The sequence below is a fragment of the Archocentrus centrarchus genome, chromosome 15, assembly GCF_007364275.1.
Source record: "Archocentrus centrarchus isolate MPI-CPG fArcCen1 chromosome 15, fArcCen1, whole genome shotgun sequence".
In the NCBI taxonomy this organism is placed as follows: Eukaryota; Metazoa; Chordata; class Actinopteri; order Cichliformes; family Cichlidae; genus Archocentrus; species Archocentrus centrarchus.
The window spans coordinates 17,237,637-17,259,814 of NC_044360.1; the positions used below are offsets into that span (position 1 = coordinate 17,237,637).

The 22,178-nt window shown below is 40.5% G+C and overlaps 3 protein-coding genes across 3 annotated transcripts; 1 reads left to right on the forward strand and 2 right to left on the reverse strand.

Moving 5' to 3' along the window:
* Positions 1-123: 123 nt before the first annotated feature.
* Positions 124-4,442, reverse strand: LOC115793275 (phosphoglycerate mutase 1-like). The gene is made up of 4 exons (XM_030748175.1): positions 4,182-4,442; positions 3,283-3,557; positions 2,520-2,700; positions 124-1,528 (listed from the first exon to the last, which is right to left on the reverse strand). Exons 1-4 carry the CDS (start codon positions 4,318-4,320, stop codon positions 1,359-1,361), a joined length of 765 nt encoding a protein of 254 aa, XP_030604035.1. The 5' UTR covers positions 4,321-4,442; the 3' UTR covers positions 124-1,358.
* Positions 4,443-13,272: 8,830 nt separating this feature from the next.
* Positions 13,273-15,677, reverse strand: marveld1 (MARVEL domain containing 1). The gene has a single exon (XM_030748129.1). It carries the CDS (start codon positions 15,410-15,412, stop codon positions 14,915-14,917), a length of 498 nt encoding a protein of 165 aa, XP_030603989.1. The 5' UTR covers positions 15,413-15,677; the 3' UTR covers positions 13,273-14,914.
* A 390-nt stretch (positions 15,678-16,067) lies between these two features.
* LOC115793243 (arginine vasopressin-induced protein 1) lies at positions 16,068-19,254 on the forward strand. The gene is made up of 3 exons (XM_030748128.1): positions 16,068-16,498; positions 17,510-17,873; positions 17,957-19,254. Exons 2-3 carry the CDS (start codon positions 17,524-17,526, stop codon positions 18,210-18,212), a joined length of 606 nt encoding a protein of 201 aa, XP_030603988.1. The 5' UTR covers positions 16,068-16,498; positions 17,510-17,523; the 3' UTR covers positions 18,213-19,254.
* Positions 19,255-22,178: the final 2,924 nt, after the last annotated feature.

The window sequence follows — 22,178 nt, forward strand, 5'->3', positions numbered from 1 at the left end:
CCAAATTTTCTCCATTTGTGGATAATGGCTTTCTCTGTGGTTCACCACAGCCCCAAAGTCTTAGAAATGGCTTTGTAACCCTTTCCAGAATGCTAGATAGCAGTGATAAGCAGACACACAATCTGAAGATTTGCCAATAATTTAACATTTATTAAATCAGAGCTTTCATGGTACAGTTACCCAGATAAATATGTTAGCAGTGTAAGACATAATGGGATAAACCATCCACACATTTTTAGCTGGCCTAAAACCAGCTGCAAGGTCTGCTGATGGAATAGGAGGAGAAAGAGGCACATGAATACTACAGACACCAAGAGGCAATGACAGGCCAAAGATGGTCAAACACAACCACAAGAATATTGATTAAATTTAGAGCTTTTGTCTTTATTCCTGTAATTAAAATTTCACAATATCACCGTCTAAACAGTGGATTGATCGGTGCAAAACACATAGCATAGCACCATTCAAAATGTGAAGAAACAACACAGACAGCAACGACATTGAAGGAGACAGCACAAATTGCAAAGTATGAGAAATGGACTGTTAGGACTGGATATTGCTAATCACCCCATCGTGCTCTCAAGAGATTGTAAAATGTTATTAGTTATTAGTGAAATGCATATAAACAATGGTTTATCAATGACCAAAAAAAAATAACTTATGTATGCTTTGGTGGTACTATTTATGTAAAAAAAAAAAGGTAAATCTATTTAAATTAATTTCTAATAGCCTACAATATCCCAGTATCAAGTGTCACTCAATGAAATAATAATGCCATCTAAGCAGGTTTAACTTCTTTACCACCGTCAGTATCTCACATAGACATAAAGTAGGCAGCAGTAGTATAGCAAACGAGGCTAACAGAGACCTCATCTCTTCATGTAAATAGTGTTACTTAACTTGGAATTCCATGTAGCATGAATTGCTTTCCATTTACAAGCAGCCAACCGTTTGGTGAATGATGTCACAGCGAAAGACTTGTTTCATTTAACAACAACAAAAGTGTTAGAATTCTGTCATTAGTGAAAAAGGATATTACTTACATACTCCAGGTACTGCCTTTATTAGCAGTAATGTTAATTTCCTTCCAATGCTTTTATCTTATATTAATTATATTGTAATATTTAGTCAACAATTATTTGCAATCTCTTGAGAGTCATGGCCCCTATGGCTCTAATATATATCAGTCATTTGTTGTCTTCTGCTCGCACACACTGTGCAAGTGGACAACAACCTACAGTAGATTCATCACATTTTACAACCCAAAATAAATCAGGATTTAGAGGAAACACTAATCTGAGGCCAGCTGTTAGGGACAACCTGTTCCATATTGCACAAAGGGAGCTTTTGTGGTGTTTTTACTTCTTGGCCTTTCCCTGAGCAGCGACGGCCTCCATGGCTTTGCGTACAGTCTCCTCGTCTCCAAGGAACTGCATCGGCTTCAGTGGCTTCAGGTTCTTGTCGAGCTCATAAAGGATGGGGATGCCTGTTGGCAGGTTCAGCTCCATGATGTCTTCATCTGACATTCCTACAAAAAGAAGACATATACTGTTACTCTGTATGCTCATATACTGCAATTGAATTGCATTGACAGTATAAAAGATAGGCACGGCTTCTGGGTCAAAAAAGTGAAGCTAATGCAGAAATACCATAAACATGCAGTTATTTGAAAGGGGGGGGTGACCCCTGTGTTTGTTAGAGTTTTATAGAAGTTTATGGAAAAACAGCTCCCAGCTCCTTTGCTCTGTGACCTCAGTAAACAGTTTCTTGATGTGTTTATGGGCTCAGTTACTAGTTACCTTCACCAAGGAGGTTATGTTTTAGGTAGCATGCGTGCATGCACTTCATTCTGTCTGTAAACACGATAGCTTGAAAAGTTTTGAATGAATTCTGATAAAACTTTGTAGGGGTGTAGAGTGGGGTCACGTTAACAGCCCATTAAAATTTGGGTTACATCCACCAAGGTCTTCAAGGTCAACTTAATGATTTATTGGTTGAAAATTGAGAAAAAGTCTTATAACTATGATTTTTACAACTGTGGTGTGTATTGTCAACACATAAAAAGTACCGTATAAAGACTTATAAAATTTGTCACATTTGACCTCTGACCTCACCTTTAAGGTCAATACATTGATCTGAAGGTCAATGTGATAATAATGCCAAATGATAATAATATGATAAACTAATAATAATGCTTTTGTTGTTGTTTGTATTGAGAAAATATAGGCATATACAGAATGATATACGGGGATTCCAAATATGTCACATTTGACCTCTGACCTCACTTTTACATTTCACATCTGCCCTTCTTTCAAGTTGACCCAAAATGTGTTCTATCTTTAAAGAAACTGTTATCAAGAGAAAGCGAATGAGCTGCATAGTTAGATCGAAATAAACACCATGGGTGTGTAGAGGTACTACAACAATGTACAGTATGAGACAATAATGTGTTTTTTGAACATTACAGCTTGGACCTACCAAATCAAATTCTAAATTTTAAACTATTTAGTGTTACTTACCTTCCAAGTGCTTGACAATCCCCCTCAGACTGTTTCCATGGGCAGCGATGAGCACCCTCTTTCCTTGTTTGATCTGAGGGGCGATCTCCTCATTCCAGAAAGGCAGCGCCCGAGCAATGGTGTCCTTAAGGCTCTCACAGGAAGGAAGCTGGTCCTCAGTCAGATCTGCATAGCGACGATCCTGCAAAAATGACAATACAGTATCAGTGTGCAAATTAAATAACTGGACGAAACAAAGGCAGCATCTTTCTCTTGAGTTTTTTTTTTATTTATTTATTTTTTACTAATTTTATAACACCACTGCGAAATAGAAAAGAATACATTATCAGTTTGTTTCTACATTGATTGAACTTTGAACTTGAACCCAGAAGAACTCTTTCAGTCATATATTAACTTACACTGAACTTGCTATTACACAATAGGATTAAGACTCCCACTGGCAAATAGTAATGTACTACATCTCTGTGGTGGTCATGTTTTCCTTTGGACTGTTGTGTGTGTAAATATGTAAAGCATTTTGGTATTTAAGCTGACTGTGGTGGAGACAAAAAGATTGAGTCATATTGAGTCATGCCATTTCTGCTGATTTCTCTCACACAGCTGGTTAGGCCTGAATAAAGAGATATGTTCACGTTGTGGCTTTTTTTTTGGTCTGTTTGGAGGTAGTTGATCAATAAAGTCAATATGTACAAAACCATTGTTGTTCTCACATGTCAACAAAGCTCATTGATTTTCTGCGTATATTGTCAATGTGATATCTTACCTTGCTGATGATAGTGTAGTAGTCGTGGTCTGGACCCATGGGAGGAGGTGGGATGTCAAATGAGCGCCTCCAGATCTTCACCTGAGCCTCTCCGTGCTTGGCAGCGGTCTCTGCCTTATTTAGCCCCGTCAGGCCTCCGTAGTGACGCTCGTTCAGCCGCCACGTCCGATGAACAGGCACCCACATCTGGTCAATGCCGTCCAAGGCCAGCCACAGTGTCCTGATGGCCCGCTTCAGCACAGAGGTGTAGCAAATGTCAAACTCAAAGCCAGCATCTGTTTGATTCAAAGATTTGGAGACACTGGAGTTTTTTTGCCTAGTAAAATATATATTTCCACTGAAACACTTACACAGTTGTGTAGTTATTACATTCCTCCACTCTGTTAAGAGTAACAACTGCAATAGTATCAATGATGGCATGAAGAAAAATAAGTAACCTGTGTCTCGGGCCTTACAGATTCCCCAGGGCTCAAGGTGAAGTCTCAAGCATACTTCTCAAGTCATAAACCACAAGATGTTATCCACAGTCAAAGATATGGTACAGGTAACAAAATAGCCAGTTATAACACAAACACAACTGGAGCATGTTTGGCATGACTGCATGCAAAATGACTACCCTGAAAAATCAACCAATGGCTGGAGCTCAGCAGTCTGATTTATTGAGGCTACGCTGCGTATAAATTAACAAAATGCACTACTTTGCAGCTTTTTCTCTTTGTTCTACATGACTTTATTATCTCTGTTGCAGTATAGCCACACAAAAGCACACGCTCTGGGGGGGGGGGGGGGGGGGGGGGCGGTCTATGACCTGATGCACACAGAGCATGCGATTATGCAATTGCTTCTGGCCGAGGGCATGATACCACACTAAATGCAGGAATACATTAAAGCAGTCTCACCTTTCAGGGCCTGTCCTCCTCTTTTCGCCTCCTTTTCCCCGGTTTCGCTTAGATCTGCATCGAACCACCCACAGAAGCGATTCTCCTGGTTCCAGTTGCTCTCACCGTGACGAATCAGTACTAATTTGTGGGCTGCCATGTTTGATACAGATATGTCTCAGTCAATCACTTAAATCAATAAAAAAATTTATTTTTTATAAGGATGCTGAGGATGCTGAACCGCGACCCCCCTAACTCCAGAGACGCAGACGAGTGCATTCGCTTCTGTCAAACCGTTTTATCTCGCGGATTGGCTACTCCCCCACTTCCTGGCTTTCACAACCAATGGGGTTAGACAACATGACGTCACTTTAATTTCTCAACCAATGGCTGAGGTGGGAGTCAGCGGTGGGGACTCTGACCTTCATGTTGTACATCGTACTCTATTGATTTTCCCTAGGCTGTTTCTCTTTTATCTATCTATCTATCTATCTATCTATCTATCTATCTATCTATCTATCTATCTATCTATCTATCTATCTATCTATCTATCTATCTATCTATCTATCTATCTATCTATCTATCTATCTATCTATCTATCTATCTTAGTGTTTAATTTAGACTTTACTCTTCCTCTTTGGTAACTCCTATAAATAGGCTACAAAGTAACATGGTCATGAAAAAGGCATGTCTGCTCTATGAACACTTCTTTGATGGACTTTTGCTTTTCTAATTATCCACTTTATTTGCATTTCATCCATATTTACCTGTTTATGGTTGGCCTTTAAAATATTTATCTGTATCTATTGTTTACCCAGTGTCTATAATACATTTAAAGGGAGCTATTGTTTTCAATACCCGTTCCATAATTTTATTATTTGACTCTACTAGAATAACATCACAATTTATCTCAAACTGGGGCCTTGGTGTTAGCCCCTCTGTTCATTCACTGTCTCATACTTGGATCTGATTCTAGGAACATTTAAAAGATCTGCAAGTCAGAGATGTACTAGGTGCCAAATGATTGAGAGATTTGCAAACTAACAGAAGGATTTTATTTTATTATTTTTTAATGCTTTCTTTTTACTGTTTTTCTGTTTATGCAATCACTAAAAGAACTCTGGAACAAACAAAAATAAGTAAATAAAATAAGGATTAACACGAGAACATGTCAGATTGCCTTCTCTATAGTTTGTTTCTATTTATCCATGTGTGAGTCTTTCTCCTGTCGTTGATGCGTATACAGTCCATTTCTCCCATTTTTCTTGGAATTGTTCTGCTCGAGTCCTTATCCCACGTGTGTCAAACTCAAGGCCCGCGGGCCACATCCGGCCCACAACATAATTATATTCAGCCCGCGAGATAATTTCATATGGCTATTATTAAGGGCCCGCCGGTAAACAGCGCTCCCACCTCTTACACTACAAATCCCACTATGCACTGCAACAGCTGCCGAGCAGGTCAAGGCCTGTGCTAACTCGCTTTCCTGCGTTGCCAGTGACACATTGATCAGCGGCCAGCGGATAAAAACATCGGTCAGCACTTTTTACAGCAACATTTACTGACCCCCAAAAATGGCCAAACGAAAAGTGGACTTTGAAAACAAATGGGAGGCTGAGGACCTGTTCGCTGCCATCGGAGATATACCCGTATCTCTTTTCCCTGCGATGTGCAGGGAAAAGAGCGGATTGGTGGGATGGATGCGGGAAAAGATGCAGAGGGACACCTGCACAGGTGAGCTGGCAGTGCATCACTGCGTCACACACCAGGAACCGCTGCACAGCGAAGTCCTGAAGACAGAACGCGTCATAAGCGGCGTAACACGGACTGTGAATTTTATAAGAGACAAAATATTGCTGATTAAAATATTTTCACTTTTAGACTGTTCAATAAATGTGAATCCTGTTTGGCCCGCGACTCAGGCTGTGTTTTCAATTTTGGCCCGTTCTGTGATTGAGTTTGACGCCCCTGCCTTATCCTGTGAGTAAGCTGCTACATAATGTGTACTTCACAGTTTTCAGCCAGTCATCTTGTGTTGGTGGATCAAGTTTATGCCACTTTCTTGTGATTGCTTTCTTGCAGGCCACTAACAGATTTTTCAATATATACCTATCTTCTTTTAAAACCTCATTTCCTGCAATGTCACCAAAATATAACAATTTACAAGATTTAGATATTTCCCAGTATTCTAGCAGTGATTAGGTGGACATCACCCCAGAATTTTGAGAATTTAGAACAAAGCCATAAAAATATGAGAGTGAACTAATTAGTACCTCCACATCTCCTCCAACATGGCTATGATACAGATGCATACTTGCTATTCATTTTTGGTGTAATAAAGAATCTAATTATGTTCTTCCAGAAGTATGTTCTCCAAACATGTGATGACATAGTTGACTGCTGTGTTTTCCAAATATGCAGCCATTCGTCTCCAGAAATATTTACACCCAGTCCCCTTTTCCATTTCAGTTTTATGTATGAGGTTGTGTTCCCTTTTCTCTCCATTAGATGGCGATAAATTGTGGAAATTATTCTGTATTTCTTTGAATTATAGATTCCATTTATCATCCGAATTATTCCATTTTGATCTAGATTGACTTTAATTTTTATTTCTTTGTTGTAAAAATCCCTTATCTATAAATACCTGAAATGGTCTTGAATACTTAATTCATATTTTTGTTTAATCTCTTGGAAACTCATGAAAGTCCCATTTTCTATTAGTGTATTTATAACTGTTATTCCCTTTGGAATCCACTGTTTTATACCTCTGTTCAAGAGAACTGGGTGCAAAATGTCTGTCATGTGCTATCCATCTAAGTAGTCCAAGCTCATTATCCAATTTATATTTGCGCATCAAGTCAATCCATAGTCTCAATGTAAATTGAGTGACTGTGTCCACTTGCTCAATTTTACCCATTGCTTCTTCCCTGTCAGGGATCAGGCTTTGGATTTCTCTTTCCTGGACAAGTTGTTCTAAATGTTTCCATTTGGCAACATAGTCTTTATCACACCAGCAAATTACAGGTCTTATTTGTGCTGCATGATAATATTCTTTGAGGACATGGTTTTATTCCATATTCTGAATTGTTTTTCTGGTACCTCAACTGGCAAAGACTGAAAAAGGTAGAGGAGTCGTGAGAGAACATTCATTTTTATGATGTCTATTTGTGAACTAATATCTAATGGAAGGATAGTCCACCTTTTCACATCATTCCTAATTTCTATGTTCATTTGGATGTAGTTAGGTCCATATAGATCTTCAATTCTTTGTGTTAAAGTGACCCCTAGATATTTAATTTTGGTTGTTCTCCAAATTATATTATATTTCAGCTGTGTATTTCTGGATGGAGAATAATTAAATGTTAGAAATTGTGTCTTAGCACAAACCAAATCTCTCTAGTAGGTTGGTTAGTATGGGAATACCTGCATCTGGTTCCTTTAAGAAGCAGATTACATCATCTGCAAAGAGTGCAATGGTGCCCCCCCCACACACACACAATTTTTTTTATCCCTTTCAGATATTTATTCTGCCTGACTGCTTGGGCTAGCGGCTCTAACAAAAATTGCAGGTAATTCTGTGTTATAATAGCCAGTGAAGTGATTTCAATACTGGGGCAATATGGCCACTAATGACTCTGATTGCACGTACCTTTGAGGAACCCTTATTTGCGCAGATCTAAAACTGCTAATTGAAACATAAAAACTTCTATCCTTTAGGTATTGTGAGTTAGTCAAGAACCTGACCTGTTAAACCAACTGGATCACATAGCCTTTGAATTAAAATGTCAAATTAAAAAGTCACAATCAACAGTGTCAAAAGCAGCAGTGAGATCGAACAGGACTAAGATTGAAACTCTCTGTGAGTGACTGTTGATCTTCAGGTCATTAATGACTTTAGTAAGAGCTGTTTCTGTGCTATGATTGGATCTTAACCCTGGTTGGTAATGCACTTATAAAGACTGTAAGTTAAAAGTATTCATTCAGTTGTTTGTAAACAAATTTTTTTCAAATATTTGGCTGAAGAATGAGAGATGAGAAAATAACTCTATAATTGTTAATTACCAGTGGAGACAAATAATGTGATACAAGCCTGTGTAGCTTACTTCCTTTTACCTTTCAACCAACTTTCTTCTGATTGTCTGCATTTCATAAACTGAACAGCATTTGGGTTGAACTTCTATTCTACTGAATACTGGAGGCGACCAAATTAGGGATGTCCCCTCTCACTGACCAGCAGGGCTTGCAGGGGTTACTTGTATATATGCTGACCTCATTATTTGGTCATGTGTAAAATGAACATCCACCATCACAACAATATTTTTCAGGATAGAAAATTAAGAAAAGCATACCACCTTAAAGTGGGGCAGAATTACCAGGATCAGCCCTGTGACGCAGAAGTGTAGCAGTTACTCATTCTTAGCAAGTTTCTAAAGAACTAAAAGGTTGAGTAACCCCATGTTTGCAAGAAAAGAGCAAATTTAAAACAACAAAGGGGAGCTGATATTAGAGATGCTTGCGTGACATATTGAATAAAATCTTATGAATAACAAATAAAACCAAAATCTGAGTAATGCATGTTTGACTGGTCTGGTGGGCCTAAAAGTTTAGTGAAGAAACTTCAGTTTTTCAGTGGCTTCAAATTTAATATAAAATGCTTCATTGCAAAACCTGACCAAAACTCCACATTTGTGCATAACCTGATAACCAATGCTATGTGATAGTGTTTCAAAGAGTTACTTGTAATGTCAGGAACACCGGGTTCCTCTTTACAGTTGGGATGTCAGTGACACTCAACAGTCACTGGTGCTTTTAAGTCTTCAGGTTGTTCTTGCAAAGCTTTGAGGGGTTTTCAGGTGCATAATCCTGCTGCAGTATAAGTCTGTGAAGAATGGGGTGATACTACTTCTCCAGGCCTAGAAAAAGGAGGGAAAAAAGGAACCATACATCACTGTATTTGATACATTGGTGTATCTATCTCTCTTTAGCTCTTGGTCCTCTTGGCAAATTTGCTAAATCTTCCATCAGGAACCTTGGTGTAACCTTTGACTCTGCGTTCTCTTTAGATACCCATGTCAAATCTCTGGTTCACTCTTGTTTCTATCATTTACGGAACCTTGCTAAGTTAAGTCCCACTGTGTCACGTTCTGAACTTGAGATTGCTATCCATGCATTCATTTCCTCATGTCTGGATTATTCTAATGCTTTGTTTACTTGTCTTAGCAAAAAACCCCTGGAGCGTCTCCAGGTTGTTCAGAATGCTGCTGTGAGGCTTCTGACAAAACCTTCTGAATATTCTCAGGCTACACCGCTACTCATTCAGCTGCACTGGCTCCCCATTATTTTCAGAGTCCAGTTTAATATTCTGGTCCTGACTTACAGAAGTCTTCATGGTCAAGCCCCAACTTATATTAGTGAATTCTTGCATCCATACATTCCCTCCAGGTCTCTGAGGTCATGTGATAAAGGCCTACTGGCCGTACATCACACAAGGCTGAAAACTAAACGTGATAGAGCTTTTGCAACAGTAGCTCCCCGACTCTGGAACTCTATCCCCTTTTGTATAAGAACTGCAGATATCTGGTATCTTTTAAAAAACAGCTACAAACTCTTTTTAGGCTTGCGTTTGGTTAGATTATTATTGTTTTTATTTTTTATTTTATTCTTTTTTATTTAATTTAATTTTATATGTATGTATATATTTTGTCCTCCTTACTCCAATTGTAATTTGTTCTAATGTTGTTTCTAATGTTGTGAAGCACTTTGTGATCTGTGTCTTGAGAGGTGCTCTATAAATAAAATTTTACTTACTTACTTACTTACTTATTTCTCCACTTCACCTCCGTACATACAACCCTGTGTTACAGCTAGAAATCTTAGACTTGGATCAGTAAATGGGACACTACTGGGTAGGACACCCTTTTGACTTCAGAACTGCCTTCATTCTTTGTGGCACAGATTCAACGATGTGCTGGAAAATTTCCTCAGAGAGTTTGGTCCATATTACATAATAGCATCATGCAGTTGGTGCGGGTGTGTCAGGTGCTTTGAGTACAAGTGAAATCATGGTGATGTTCAAGAAAAAAGTTTGAGATTATTTGAGCTTCATGACATTGCATGTTATCCTGCTGGAGTCATCAGAAGATGGGTACACCTTGGTCATAATATGATAGACATGATCTGCAACAATAATCAGGTGGCCTGCTTTGATACTAGGGGCCTAAATTGCGTCAAGAAAATGATCCCTCACATTATTACACCACCACACAGTAGTCATATGGATGCGTTGTGTGTTCCAATTGTGCCTCCTTGTGGGTAAAACAAGTCATTGCTTGCAATCGCTGAGTATGCTGAGTATGCCTGGACTTTATGACTTTGTATGAAAAGTTGCATGATACACATAAACTTGTGGAGCAGTTGAGTCTGTTAGAAACAAGTCTATGTGTGAAAGTCCTTTATATTTTACAATTAACCAGTCTGCTGAGTATTAATCTGAATATTAAAAGTGGTAAAACAAATATAATTTTTTTTTCTCTTGTGTCATGTCCTATCTATGGTTTGAAAGAAATATTTGATGTTTTTCTTACAGCATCAGTGTGATGTAACAGAAAGTGTTTGGATCTCTATGTGAAAACCGTGCTTGGGTAAACTTTATCTGGGAACAGTTCAGAGCCGTGTGAGCTATTAACTGAGCTCCATGAGCCGCGCTTGGAAGGAATGTTTGTTTTACATCCCAAAGTGTGTCTGTGTACACACCATATAAAGAGCTTTAGGGCCTCAGGAAAATGAATCAGTTTTGACATCATATTTTAATGATGTATGAATGAAGGGTGAATAATGCAAGCTGGAAATAAGAATCATTAAATGTCAGACAGGAAATTTGCTATTTTATCCACCCAGTGACGCAAAAAATAAAAATAAAAATAAATTCTCCCCACCCTCCCTTTCTTCCTGACACATTCACTCTGCAACACACTCTCAACATCTTGACTAAGGACTGGCAGACTGAGGGAAGCTGTGGTATTTTCAAGGCTATAAATAGCAATTATTCTTTCCCACCACTTGCTGGCATTCCCCGCACACAACACATGAACACTGTGAACATTCAGAAATCCTCGGGACCAAAACTGCTGTAACAGATATAGAATAAGAAATCCCAGTTACCATAGGAAACTAGAAACTGAAATGAATCACTGGCAAACAAGCCTTCTGTGCCCAGAACACTGTGTCGATTCATGCCTTACACAGACAGGAAATGTCAATCTCAGATACTTGCTCAGACCTTAAAGGTATTTTTGCACATCTTCCCCTTTCACACTCTGCTTCCCCCCCCCCCCCCCCCCCCCCCCCTCCTGCTCATTCACTTGTTCAGTTGGCCTCCATCTGGTTTCTCTGCCCCTCTTTCCCTGTCTGCAGCGCTGGAATGTACGTCTCAGCACTTGCTGATGAAAATGTGGTTAACAGGGCACGGCTGTGTGCTTTTGCCGGTGTTTTCATGTTTCATGAGAGTACATGTAGCCTCCCAAGTGAGACGGGACGGCTGCCAGCAGGAAAGAAAGAGCCAGACACACTGATAGGACACACGGATAGGACTGTTCAAAAATACTGTTTCAGTAAAGTCAGCGTCACAGGCTACCAAATCTGGTCTGTGAGAATTTTTTGCCAAATCATCCACTGACCAGAAGATCAGGCCTAAGCTCAGTAAAAAGAGCAGGATGTGGCTTTAAAGTGAACGTTTTTAAATGTGAACATTTCCTTTTGATTAATGCTGAACATGGATAAATCCCAAAATGTTCAAAAAGTCCCTTTTCTCTACAGAAATGTATTCCAAAGTTTAGCTGAAGCTTAAATGAAGCTGTAAAAAACTGTAGGTCTGCATGAGATATCTGCTTCTTTCCAGCTCCTTTGAGCAGTTGTGTTTTGCACACCACTGTGGTCATCTGTTGGTATAAAATTTTTTTTATTTTTTTTAAAAAACAACAAAAAAAGACAGTCTTGTTCTCTGGTAATCTTACCAGTGATTTAATTACAACCATAAGACATAGTCATGTCATTGTTATCCATTTTTGGCCTTGCTAACTCAGTGTTAGATCAGTAAAGTTTTTCACTGACATCAGTCCAAGACAACAGTTTGTAACAGGATGCTGTGCTTACAAGGAGGAGCAGAGAAACCTTTTATGACTGGTCTCTTGCAAAAGGGTAGGAGAGCCCATACAGGAAAAGTCTCTTTGGTTGACTTGCCAGAATAAATATCACACAGTTGGTGCTCCAGGGTATGGTCTGACTCTATATGTCCTTATATCAAAGTGTTTGGGTTTCCTTTTTGCCCCGTGTAGCCTAAAAAAATACAACAACCTTACCCTTGTTGCACCCACACCCTTAAGTTTCCAGTCTCACTACCTGTGATTAAATGGGTTCATTGTTTGGACAGTGGATGTAATGTTTACGAAATAAACTCACAATGGACTCATTCACCAAACTGCCAAATGCGAAAAAGACATGAGATCTTCAAACTGTGGTCAGTGAAATAATGAAGAGCCTGTAAATGTGGCAAAGCTAAGAGGTTTAAATGAGGAGAATCCTTTTCTGACCTTAACTGTCAGCATCCGGTATAGCCGTGAGTCATCATGAACTCAAATGCCTCGCCATGGTTACTTTCAGTATCAAACTGAAACCATGGTTTTGCTGCTTTGTTTAAAGTGGGCTGCTGTGTGCTGTCTCCATTTGGTTGTATATAACAGTGTGTTCCCACAGGCGCCGACACGTGGACAGGACGCTCCTGATCTCAGAAGGGGATATGCGTGTGTGTGTGTGTGTGTGTGTGTGTGTGCGTGCGTGTGCGCATGTGGAAACAGGGGAGGTATGTGTGTGTGTGTGTGTGTGGAGGGGGGGGGAGTCTCTTTCCTCCTTTAGAAGTATGAGATTTATATCCTGATGCTCCAGCTGGTTAACATTAACCCTTTCACTCCTGCAGCTCTGGCCACAGATGTCACCCAAAATCAAAAGATTTTTTTTTTCACCTCTTTTTCAGCGCCCCCTTTTATGATTAATTAATAATTTATTTTTAAATAATGATTTTGATCGTATTGCTGATCTGTAATCCAGAAACTGCATGGCTGTTGCCTTTGTTCTGACACTTGATTCTGAAATTTGGAGCTTTGATGATAAAACATTTTATCCCTCGTGCTCCTTTCCAAGAAAAACTCATCATGGTCTGCTGCCAGCATCCAAGGCAAAAAAAGCACACACCAAAAAAGGAAAAGTCTGTTTGTGTTATAAATCTGCTGTTTTTTTTGTTTTTTTTTTTAAACCTCATATCAGAAACAAGTATGCAGCATAATAACACGCCTCTTTCTTGCTAGCTGTGCAAAGGTCACCAAAAAGTTACCAGAATCCAGTTTTAGGTGCTGTTCAAGCAACTTGTCTGCTGCGTGTTTTTAGGAACTGTATGCTGACTGGAACAGATGAGACATCAAATCATCTTCTAACTTCTTGGCTTCATTTTCATTGGCTGAATGTTAGTCCACCTCCAGAACCCCAACAGACTGTTCCGGTAAGACCAAGCCTCTTCCCAGATTATTGTTCACACAAGGCTAAACACACACACACACATTTTTTTGCAAAGCAGGATAACTCCCAGACAACACACACATTATGTGTATCCTACATCGCATGCATTTTGCTGGTGCCTGCGTGAGTGACTCATTTTCTTCCAGAAACACATAGGTCTAAGGATTTATGTCTTTCGTGTGGTTTTGTGGCGCAGTGTGTAAATGATCCCTGCTGATTGGCCAATCCTTTTATCTTCCAATAGGAAGTTCTGTTGCTAGTCAGCTCTAAATATGTGTTTCATTTGAAAAAAGGCCACAAAAAGCTCAGTGCTGTGCTCGTTGCCCAGTTTTGTCTCCAAATTTAATGAAAACATTATCCTCAAGCAGCTTATCTGAATGCACCGATACATGATCACAACAAAAGAAAGAGCTCACTGACTGACTAGTGTTTATTGTTAAAGCCTCTTTGTTGCTCTTTGGATTTACACAGTAAACTTGTAATAAAGGGTTTTGTTCAGCAAACACACTGTAGCACCAATCACATCCGTGTTGTGGAGTTGCTGTTGTTGTCGCAACCTTGTTGTTGAGTATACAGCATTCTGACAGAAGGCACTGATAAAAAAACAATAATAATAATAAAAAACTGCACAAAACACAAACAGAGCTGGTAGGAGTGTTTCAGTCCACTTTTCATTAACTGTTGAGTAAGAGGAAAAAAAAGTAAACACATTAAAAAAATACTTTATAAAAAAGTTAATGAAAATAAACCCTTTTGAAAACAACTGTAGGAATTCTATAAAAAAAAGTTTAAGACGGACTGTTAACCAGTACCAATAGTAATCTGCAAAATGTAGGCTATGTTAAGGCCATTTCACTGTTACCACTAAATATACTGCTAGGCCACTATATCAAGTCCGTACATTAATATGATAATGATCCTTCATCACTAAATAGGTTATTGTTGAGCTTAAAAAGGCGACAACACACGCCACTTAGCCACCATACCAGCAGGCCCCTTTCATGTTAGTAACCATTGAAAACACACTGAGAAAACAGTAGCTGATTCTGTGTCCCCACCACCACTGTGGACTGTTAAGAGACAGGAGACAACAGAGATTAGAGTAACTGTTGAGTGAAATTACAGTGAAGTTAACTATTCCTCATCTTGCCGTGACCACCCTAAAGCACCCGTAATGCCCGATCTCCTCAGATAACAGTCTGCTCTCCTCTACACTTTCTGCGCGCCCCATAAATAATGGACAGGAGGTAAGCCAGGCAGCAGAGGCAGGCGAACACAGCGGCTGTCAGGTAGACTTTGTACAGACAGGGGTGCTTGTACTGCGGGAGGTTGCAGAAGGAGTTCCGATTGGTCTTGTCGATCATGACGCCTATGGCCGGCAGGTAGAGCACGGCGGCGGCCACGTCGTGCGCCAGGTTGGTGCACAACCAGCGCTCCCCTCCCAGCAAAGGCACGAGGTCCTGCTTGTCCAGCAGGGTGAGGAAGAAAAGGGCGAGGGTGAAGAGCCAGAAGAAGACAGCGACGAACAGGACGAAGTGAATGGACCCCTCGTATTTGTTGGCGGCGATGGTGACCCACAGGCAGGCTCCGAACACAATCTGCAGGATCCGACTAATTCCCAAAAAACTCCCGAGGAACTTCAGGATGTTCTTCCTCACCTGCGGCTGGGGAGGTTGGGGTGGCATCTCTCTCTCTCCTCCTCCGGTCACTCTCGTTCGCTTTTTTCCCGAACAGGGCGGGTGCTTTTTGCCAGCTGCAAACAGCTGGGGAAAAGATACGCAAACTGTGAAAAGAAAGGCCCGGAGGGCCGGTTTTCTGGTGGGGCAACAAAGAAGCCAAAAGCGGACAAGTACGGGAATAAAAAGGGAACTTGCTGTTCTTTCCACGGCCCCGGAGTTTTGAAATGATAAACCGTCTTGTGTGTTTCGTCTTTTCCGTTTCCTCCGTTGAATGTAGGGTCTGTGACGGGAGGCTGAGAAATGGAGAGGGGGTGGTCTGTAATTCAAAGCCCGCTCCTCCTCTGCAGGACTAATGGACTCATGCCTTTTCACCCATCCGGTGCTATATTGCTTAAATGTAGCTTATGCAAGTGCAAACGGCAACCCTGTATGCTCTAATTTCAGAGAAACTGAATCGATGGATAGTTTCAGCTGAACTCATACGTCTACCAAGCGAAAGCTGCCCGGTACGATCCCGAGAGGGGACACAAGTCTCTTTGAGTTAGGAAAAATCTCCCAAATCAAAATATGCTGAGGTCCCCGCTGTGGGGATCCCTCGTAAATAAGAGAAATTAGCATCTCTTTTTCTTCATTACCATGATGCTATTTTTCTCCACTTTGCCTTTCCACTCTAATCTGTCATAATAATACGCCGTCTGTTCCTACAGCACTACTGTTTACGAGCCCCTGCGTCACCATGTTTACGTGTGCAGGCGCAGGATTGTCACAAGTTACTTGTTATAACTGACAGATGCTTCTCGTGCCAGCCAGGCTCATTGACGTCAATGGATTTCAGCGCGCACGCCCTACGTGGCCAATAGGTGGGACCGATAACATGCCCCTCCCCTTTAATCCCGGCATTGGTGGAGAGTACAAGATATTTCAGTTCTTATTCGATTTATTTGTGATTGACAGCCAGATCGAGGATATTTATTGATCGCGAAGGCCGGTGAAACCTGGCTCTGCAGCCGCTGGAGTAGTTTGAGAGGAATAGACGCACTGATGAGTACAAGGGAGATAGAAGAAAAGTGAATATTTCTGTATCATCTTCGGGTAAGCAGAAGCTTTTTAATTTTCCACATGACTCTCATGAGATTCTTGTTTGCTGCCTTTTACCCGCAGGGCGAATTAGGCAATTATCTCTCATTCGCTGCATGCACGTTGCTTTATTTTATAAACTTTATTTCAAAGATTAACTTTTTTTCAGATGCTCTTCATTTTGAAAGCGATCCGGTAGGCTCTCTGCACCAGTGAGGTGCAGCTGTTTGTTATGCAAACAGAAACCGGAGCTAGAGTAATTAAAGAAGTCAGTGACGTTCGGGTTATTATAACCTACTTCTGTAGATGGGTGACGTTGTGTTACAGCCACATACCGCAGGGACATTGTTAAAGAGTTGCGCACATTAGCCTTCAGTGTGAATTCTTGTTTATAATCTGGCTGTGATGATACGCATTCACAGGGTACAGGAAACTGTCAGGGTTTCTACAGCGCAGTTATTAAACATGTAGAACAAAATAGATAATATATAAGAAGGAAAGCAGACGTGGACCTTTGCAGAAGGTGGGAAAGTTCCTTCCTGATCAGTGACTGATATATATGACACATTAATGTTAATAAATAATGCTGCACTCAAACAAAAAAAAAAAATGCAGGTTGGATTAAACATATTCATATTTGTGATGAAGTACAGATGAAAGCTGTGTAGGAAGGTAGCAAGTAAACCTTTACTGAGGTCACTTGAATGAATGCACCACTTACCCACATACCTATCTGGTAGTGTCCCACTCAGAAACATACTGGATGTGAGAGAGAGGACAAGATTACCATCTGCAGTCTAATGGGCTTTGAAGTGCAGCCTGTCACTCACTTCCTAAAGCAGGATTATAGAATCAAACTTGAAGACTCACAGCTGACTGCCAGCTGCTTTGACAGCTGTAGGTGTCCACATGTCCTGTTCCATTGTGTTGCTTAAAAAAAAAAAAAAAAAAAATCAAATATGAATTTAAGATCCTAAGGACCCTTACTTCATGTCAGAGCTGATACTCTCGATTGCTTCTCCACAGCGTAGACCCCGTGTATGTCACCTTTTCCCGTGTTTCTCTGGATGGATAGTGGACCCGTCTCACCTCCTTCTTCCATGTTGGTGGGCCCTTCCTCGCTGTGGCAGCTGGCTGAGAGGAGGAGCAGGAAGGCTGGTTCAGCGAACATTTTCAGCAATGTGAATCTGTGGCAGCTCCAGAGGCTCTTCCGGGCAGCAGGGGACCAGGATGCAGAGCAGAGGGCCCAGTTAATCTGGGGCCATAGAGATGAAGCTGAACTTGCTAAGGCCTTAATAGGACTGAGGGCCCGAAGCCACCACAGAGGGCTGAGGACTAATGGAAGGGATGCTCTGGGCTCAAACTGGTTGCGGGCCTTCAGTCACCTCAGGTAGAAACACTGATAACTTAACACATATTCACAAAATTCAACCTTTCAAATACTTGAATCTATAAGCAGTTTGTGTTTCTCAGGATTGGGGAGAACTCATCAAGCAGCCAGAGGAAGGATCCCAGTGAGGAGAGTGATTCTGAGAAAGGAGCACAGAGCAGTCCAGAGCCCTGCAGACATACCTCTGCAGGAACAGGAAGAGTAACGGGGGCCTCAGTGATACTAAATGAGAGTCAGGACCCTGCAATGACATCTGAGAGACCAGTCAGAACGAGCTCAGGAGTGAGGAGAGGAGGGGAGAACAATCCAGAGAGATACCTTCACCGAATACTCCATTGACTTTGCAGTCAAAACTGGAGGAAGCTTAAATTAAGTTCTGGGAAATATAACATGGGCACAGATAAGGCAGTGGCAGTTTTAAGTTGAACTGTTAATGGAAAAGCTTCTCATAATACCAAAGTGTCTTATTGGCAGATGTCAGAGAAGAGGAACTGCCTGTGACACATGTTCACTACACCTCCGCTTAAATATTTCAGCACAAACCAGTGACTGGTCAAAGGTAACACACAGAGTTATATAATGAATGCCTCTCAATAACTATCTTATGTGTTTTTTTAAAAATTTGTCCTACCAATGACACTAACCAGGCATACCAATACTTTTTTATTGCTGATGTGAGTTTAAGTTGTTTCCAGGTGGAAATCAATATCTGGACAACACGTTTTAAACAATTTAACTATTCTGCAAATTCATATGCATCCACTTTATATACAATAAAAAGACATGTATTTCCATATAATATACTTTATATATGCATATATCTATACATTCATGTATATTTGCTTAAATTCTCACCACTGTTTACAGATAGAGATGCGAAATATGCTCGAGCATCTAGACGTTGTTGATGGTGGAGTAAATGTAACTGTTTACTTGAAAGACTAGGATAAGCCTGCATGAGAAGGTGTTGATAGGGAGATAGCTGGTTGCAAAATTTTAAGCTTGAAAGGCTGATGTACATTAAAAAGGAGCCTCGGCAGACTGATTAGCTCAGAAAAGGAACCATCAGAAATAAATGGAGAGAGAAATTCTGAAGGGAGTGGTTAAGCAGATCAAAGTGTAAAAATTAGAACAAAGAGCAGGGATTGTACTGAACTGAATTTTCACCAAATCTTAATTTGATTAAAGTGTCAGGTAGTCAAAAATAATACATCTTGAGTGCAGTGCCTCACTGTGCAGGGAAAAAGAAACTTGAAAAAGCACTGCTCATGCTCACAGTGTGAAAACCCGCTGTGCAGATGAATGTAGAACCTCGACAGCTGGCTGGAAACTTGAGTTGTCATTTCTGACTTTTAGAAATAAAGTGAGTCTTTGTATTTTCTGTCTGGTGTCTTTTTTTTCTCTCTCTCTCTTTTTAATATTGAGTCATAGTCATAGAGTAGTACAACTGACACTGCTGGAAATGAATGTGTAGATTTTTAAGAACAGATTATGATGCAAGTTCACACTGAAACATTTACAGAATAATTCTGTATAAGATAATCATCATATACACTCACTGGTTACTTCATTAGTTAACCCTTGCTGGTCAAACCCCCCCCCGCCCCTTTTGTCTTCAAAATTGCCTTCATTCTTTGTGGCACAGATTCAACAAGGTGCTGGAAACATTTCTCAGAGGTTTTGGACCATACTGACATGATAGCATCACACAGTTGCTGCATATTTGTCGTTCCACCACATCCCAAACATTGGATTGAGATCTGGTGACTGTGGAGGGCATTTGAGTACAGTGAACTCATTGTGATGTTCAAGAAACCAGCCTGAGATGATCTGAGCTTTGTGAGATGGCGTGTTGTCTTGCTGGAAGCAGCCATCACAAGATGGACACACTTTGATCATAATGAGATTCTTCTTCTTCTTTTTCCAGTATTCTGTTGTCCAGTTGTGATGAGCCCATGTGAATTGTACCCTCAGTTTCCTGTACTCAGCTGACAGGAGTGGCACCTGGATTGGTCTTCCACTGCTGTAACCAATCTGCTTCAAGGTTCAAAGGTGTTGTGCATTCAGAGATGCTTTTTCTGAATCCCTTGGTTTTAATGAGTGGTTATTTGAGTTACTCTCATCTCGAAGCAATTTGGCCATTCTCCTCTGATCTCTGGCATTCCTCCCCTAGAGAGCTGCAGCTCACTGGATAATTTCTTTTTCAGACCTTTCTCTATAAACCCTAGAGATGGTTGTGCAAGAAAATCTCATTAAATCAGCAGTTTCTGAAAACCAACAACCATGCCAGTCCTCCTTCCTTCCTTCCTCATTGTGATGATCATTTTGAACTGCAGCAGGTCATCTGGAGCATGTCTACATGGCCTAAATGCACTGAGTTGCTGCCATGTCACTGTCTGATTAGATATTTGTGGTAAGGGGCAGTTAAACAGGTGTACCTAATAAAGTGAACAGTGAGTGTCGATCAGGTTTTGTTAAATAAAACAATATTACATGCGTGCTTTCCTGGTTGTATAAGGATTTAAAATACCAAGTTTACGGTTAAGTTTGATGCCCCAACAATCCCCACCATCACATTCAATATATCACATATTCGTTGGGATTTCCATGAAAACTCAGAGAACAGTTAAGCAGCCAGTAAAGCTGCGATTTGAAAACAAATGCTGCCCTCCAGTGGTCATGTGTATTTGTGAGGGCAGTATTCATGCCGACTTTCAGTCACTAGATGGCACAAAAGGTTTTATTTTGTGATTGAAGCTCTGCATTGAGTAAGGCTGTAGCACTCATACTTGAATTGCAAAGAAATCTCCACATAAAAATGTATTTGAACTTAAAGTCAGACTAATTTTGTTAGACAAACAGAGGATCCTGTTGTTCCAGGGTTTAATGGGGAATGTTCAAACTTCCATCCTATCATGTGCTTATTTATAAGCTGCTTAGAAGAAAAGGTGCTAGGATACAGGAACAATAGTTGGACCAGATTTACGCTGCATCCACCAGATGTCCTCTTTGACTTCACCCCCCCCCCCCCCCCCCCCCCCCAACTCCTCCTGAGGCAAAACCGAGGCATCTATGGAGCTGCTTCAGGAGGAGCTGAAACCTCAGCTGACTCCTCAGAACACAGAAAGCAGCAGTCTGGCTCAGAGTTAATCCTCTCTTCGTTGAACTTCTCACCTTGTTGTGTTAAAATGAGCTTACTGCACAGAAAACTTTAGTGTCCATATAAGTTTTCTTAGCTTTTCATTTACTACCTAAATCTTATGACTGTAAGGAAAAGGTGGAATGATGATCCCGCATACAGCAGGTGCTAGTTTTAGTGGTTTGCTCACTCCTCAGCGCTATGGTCAGTATTTGGTCATAGCTATAATTTTTATGCAGAAGTGCTCACTCTGCTGAAAAGGTATTAGTGTAATAATGGAGCAAAACCCCAAAGAAATCACTTCACTACTCCGAGAAATAAGTGAAAACTGCACATTGAGATGTTTGAATTGTTATATTTAGCATCTAAATCTAGGTTAAATTTTTAAAAGAGTTGCAGAACACAATTAATCATGCTGACTTCTCTATTTCTCTGCTAGTTATTGCAATTCCGTACACAATAGCAATGTGGTGGCAAAGTCAGATTCCTTTGTGGTATTGTTTCCTTTTAGGCAACATGCACAACGAGCAGTTTTCTAAGTTATGTGCATATAAATGAACATCTTTATGCTTCCTAAATTCTGAGTCAAATTTGGTAGCTAATGAAAAATGACAGAGAAAAGGCTTTTCTGTGCAACGTTTCAGGGCATTTGCAAATGGCATGTATTTTTGGCCCTCATTCCATGGCCGTACAAAATGTGTTCAGGTTGATATTATGTATTCAGTTTTCTTATTGCCAGTGTTTGCACAGACAAGTATTCACATGTTTAGCGGTCCACCCAAAAGCTGTTCAGTCCAGAAACATTTTAGATGCATCCCACTGTGATTCTTCCAGGAATTTATGACAAATCTGTGTAGCCCCATTTCTGTTACAAATTGTGCACAACTGGGTGCATGCTTTACTCTCTCCTTTAAAGCTGCGCCTCCATTACTGACATTACATCTTGATGCAGTCTCGTTTTGTGGTGATCACGAGCTGGATTTACCTGCAACCTGTCTCCTATATCTGCTAACAGCTTTTATGATGCTCTTCCAGCAGGAGCTCAGACTCCAAATATGTTGCCTGTTTTTCTGCATTGCTTTCCAGACATTTTAGTGAAGAAGAGTCAACGCAAAGCTGCCAAAAGATGAAAAGAGAGAAGAGTGACAGGTGTATGGAGAGCACGG

Excerpts from the sequence above, each read along its gene's own strand:
- LOC115793275 (XM_030748175.1), bottom strand. The coding sequence starts at position 4,320 with ATGGCAGCCCACAAATTAGTACTGATTCGTCACGGTGAGAGCAACTGG. Across the intron at positions 2,701-3,282 it reads ACTACACTATCATCAGCAAG|GATCGTCGCTATGCAGATCT; the intron begins GTAAGATATCAC and ends TCATTTTTGCAG. Across the intron at positions 1,529-2,519 it reads GATTGTCAAGCACTTGGAAG|GAATGTCAGATGAAGACATC; the intron begins GTAAGTAACACT and ends TTCTTTTTGTAG.
- marveld1 (XM_030748129.1), bottom strand. The coding sequence starts at position 15,412 with ATGCCACCCCAACCTCCCCAGCCGCAGGTGAGGAAGAACATCCTGAAG.
- LOC115793243 (XM_030748128.1), top strand. The coding sequence starts at position 17,524 with ATGTCACCTTTTCCCGTGTTTCTCTGGATGGATAGTGGACCCGTCTCA. Across the intron at positions 17,874-17,956 it reads CGGGCCTTCAGTCACCTCAG|GATTGGGGAGAACTCATCAA; the intron begins GTAGAAACACTG and ends TGTGTTTCTCAG.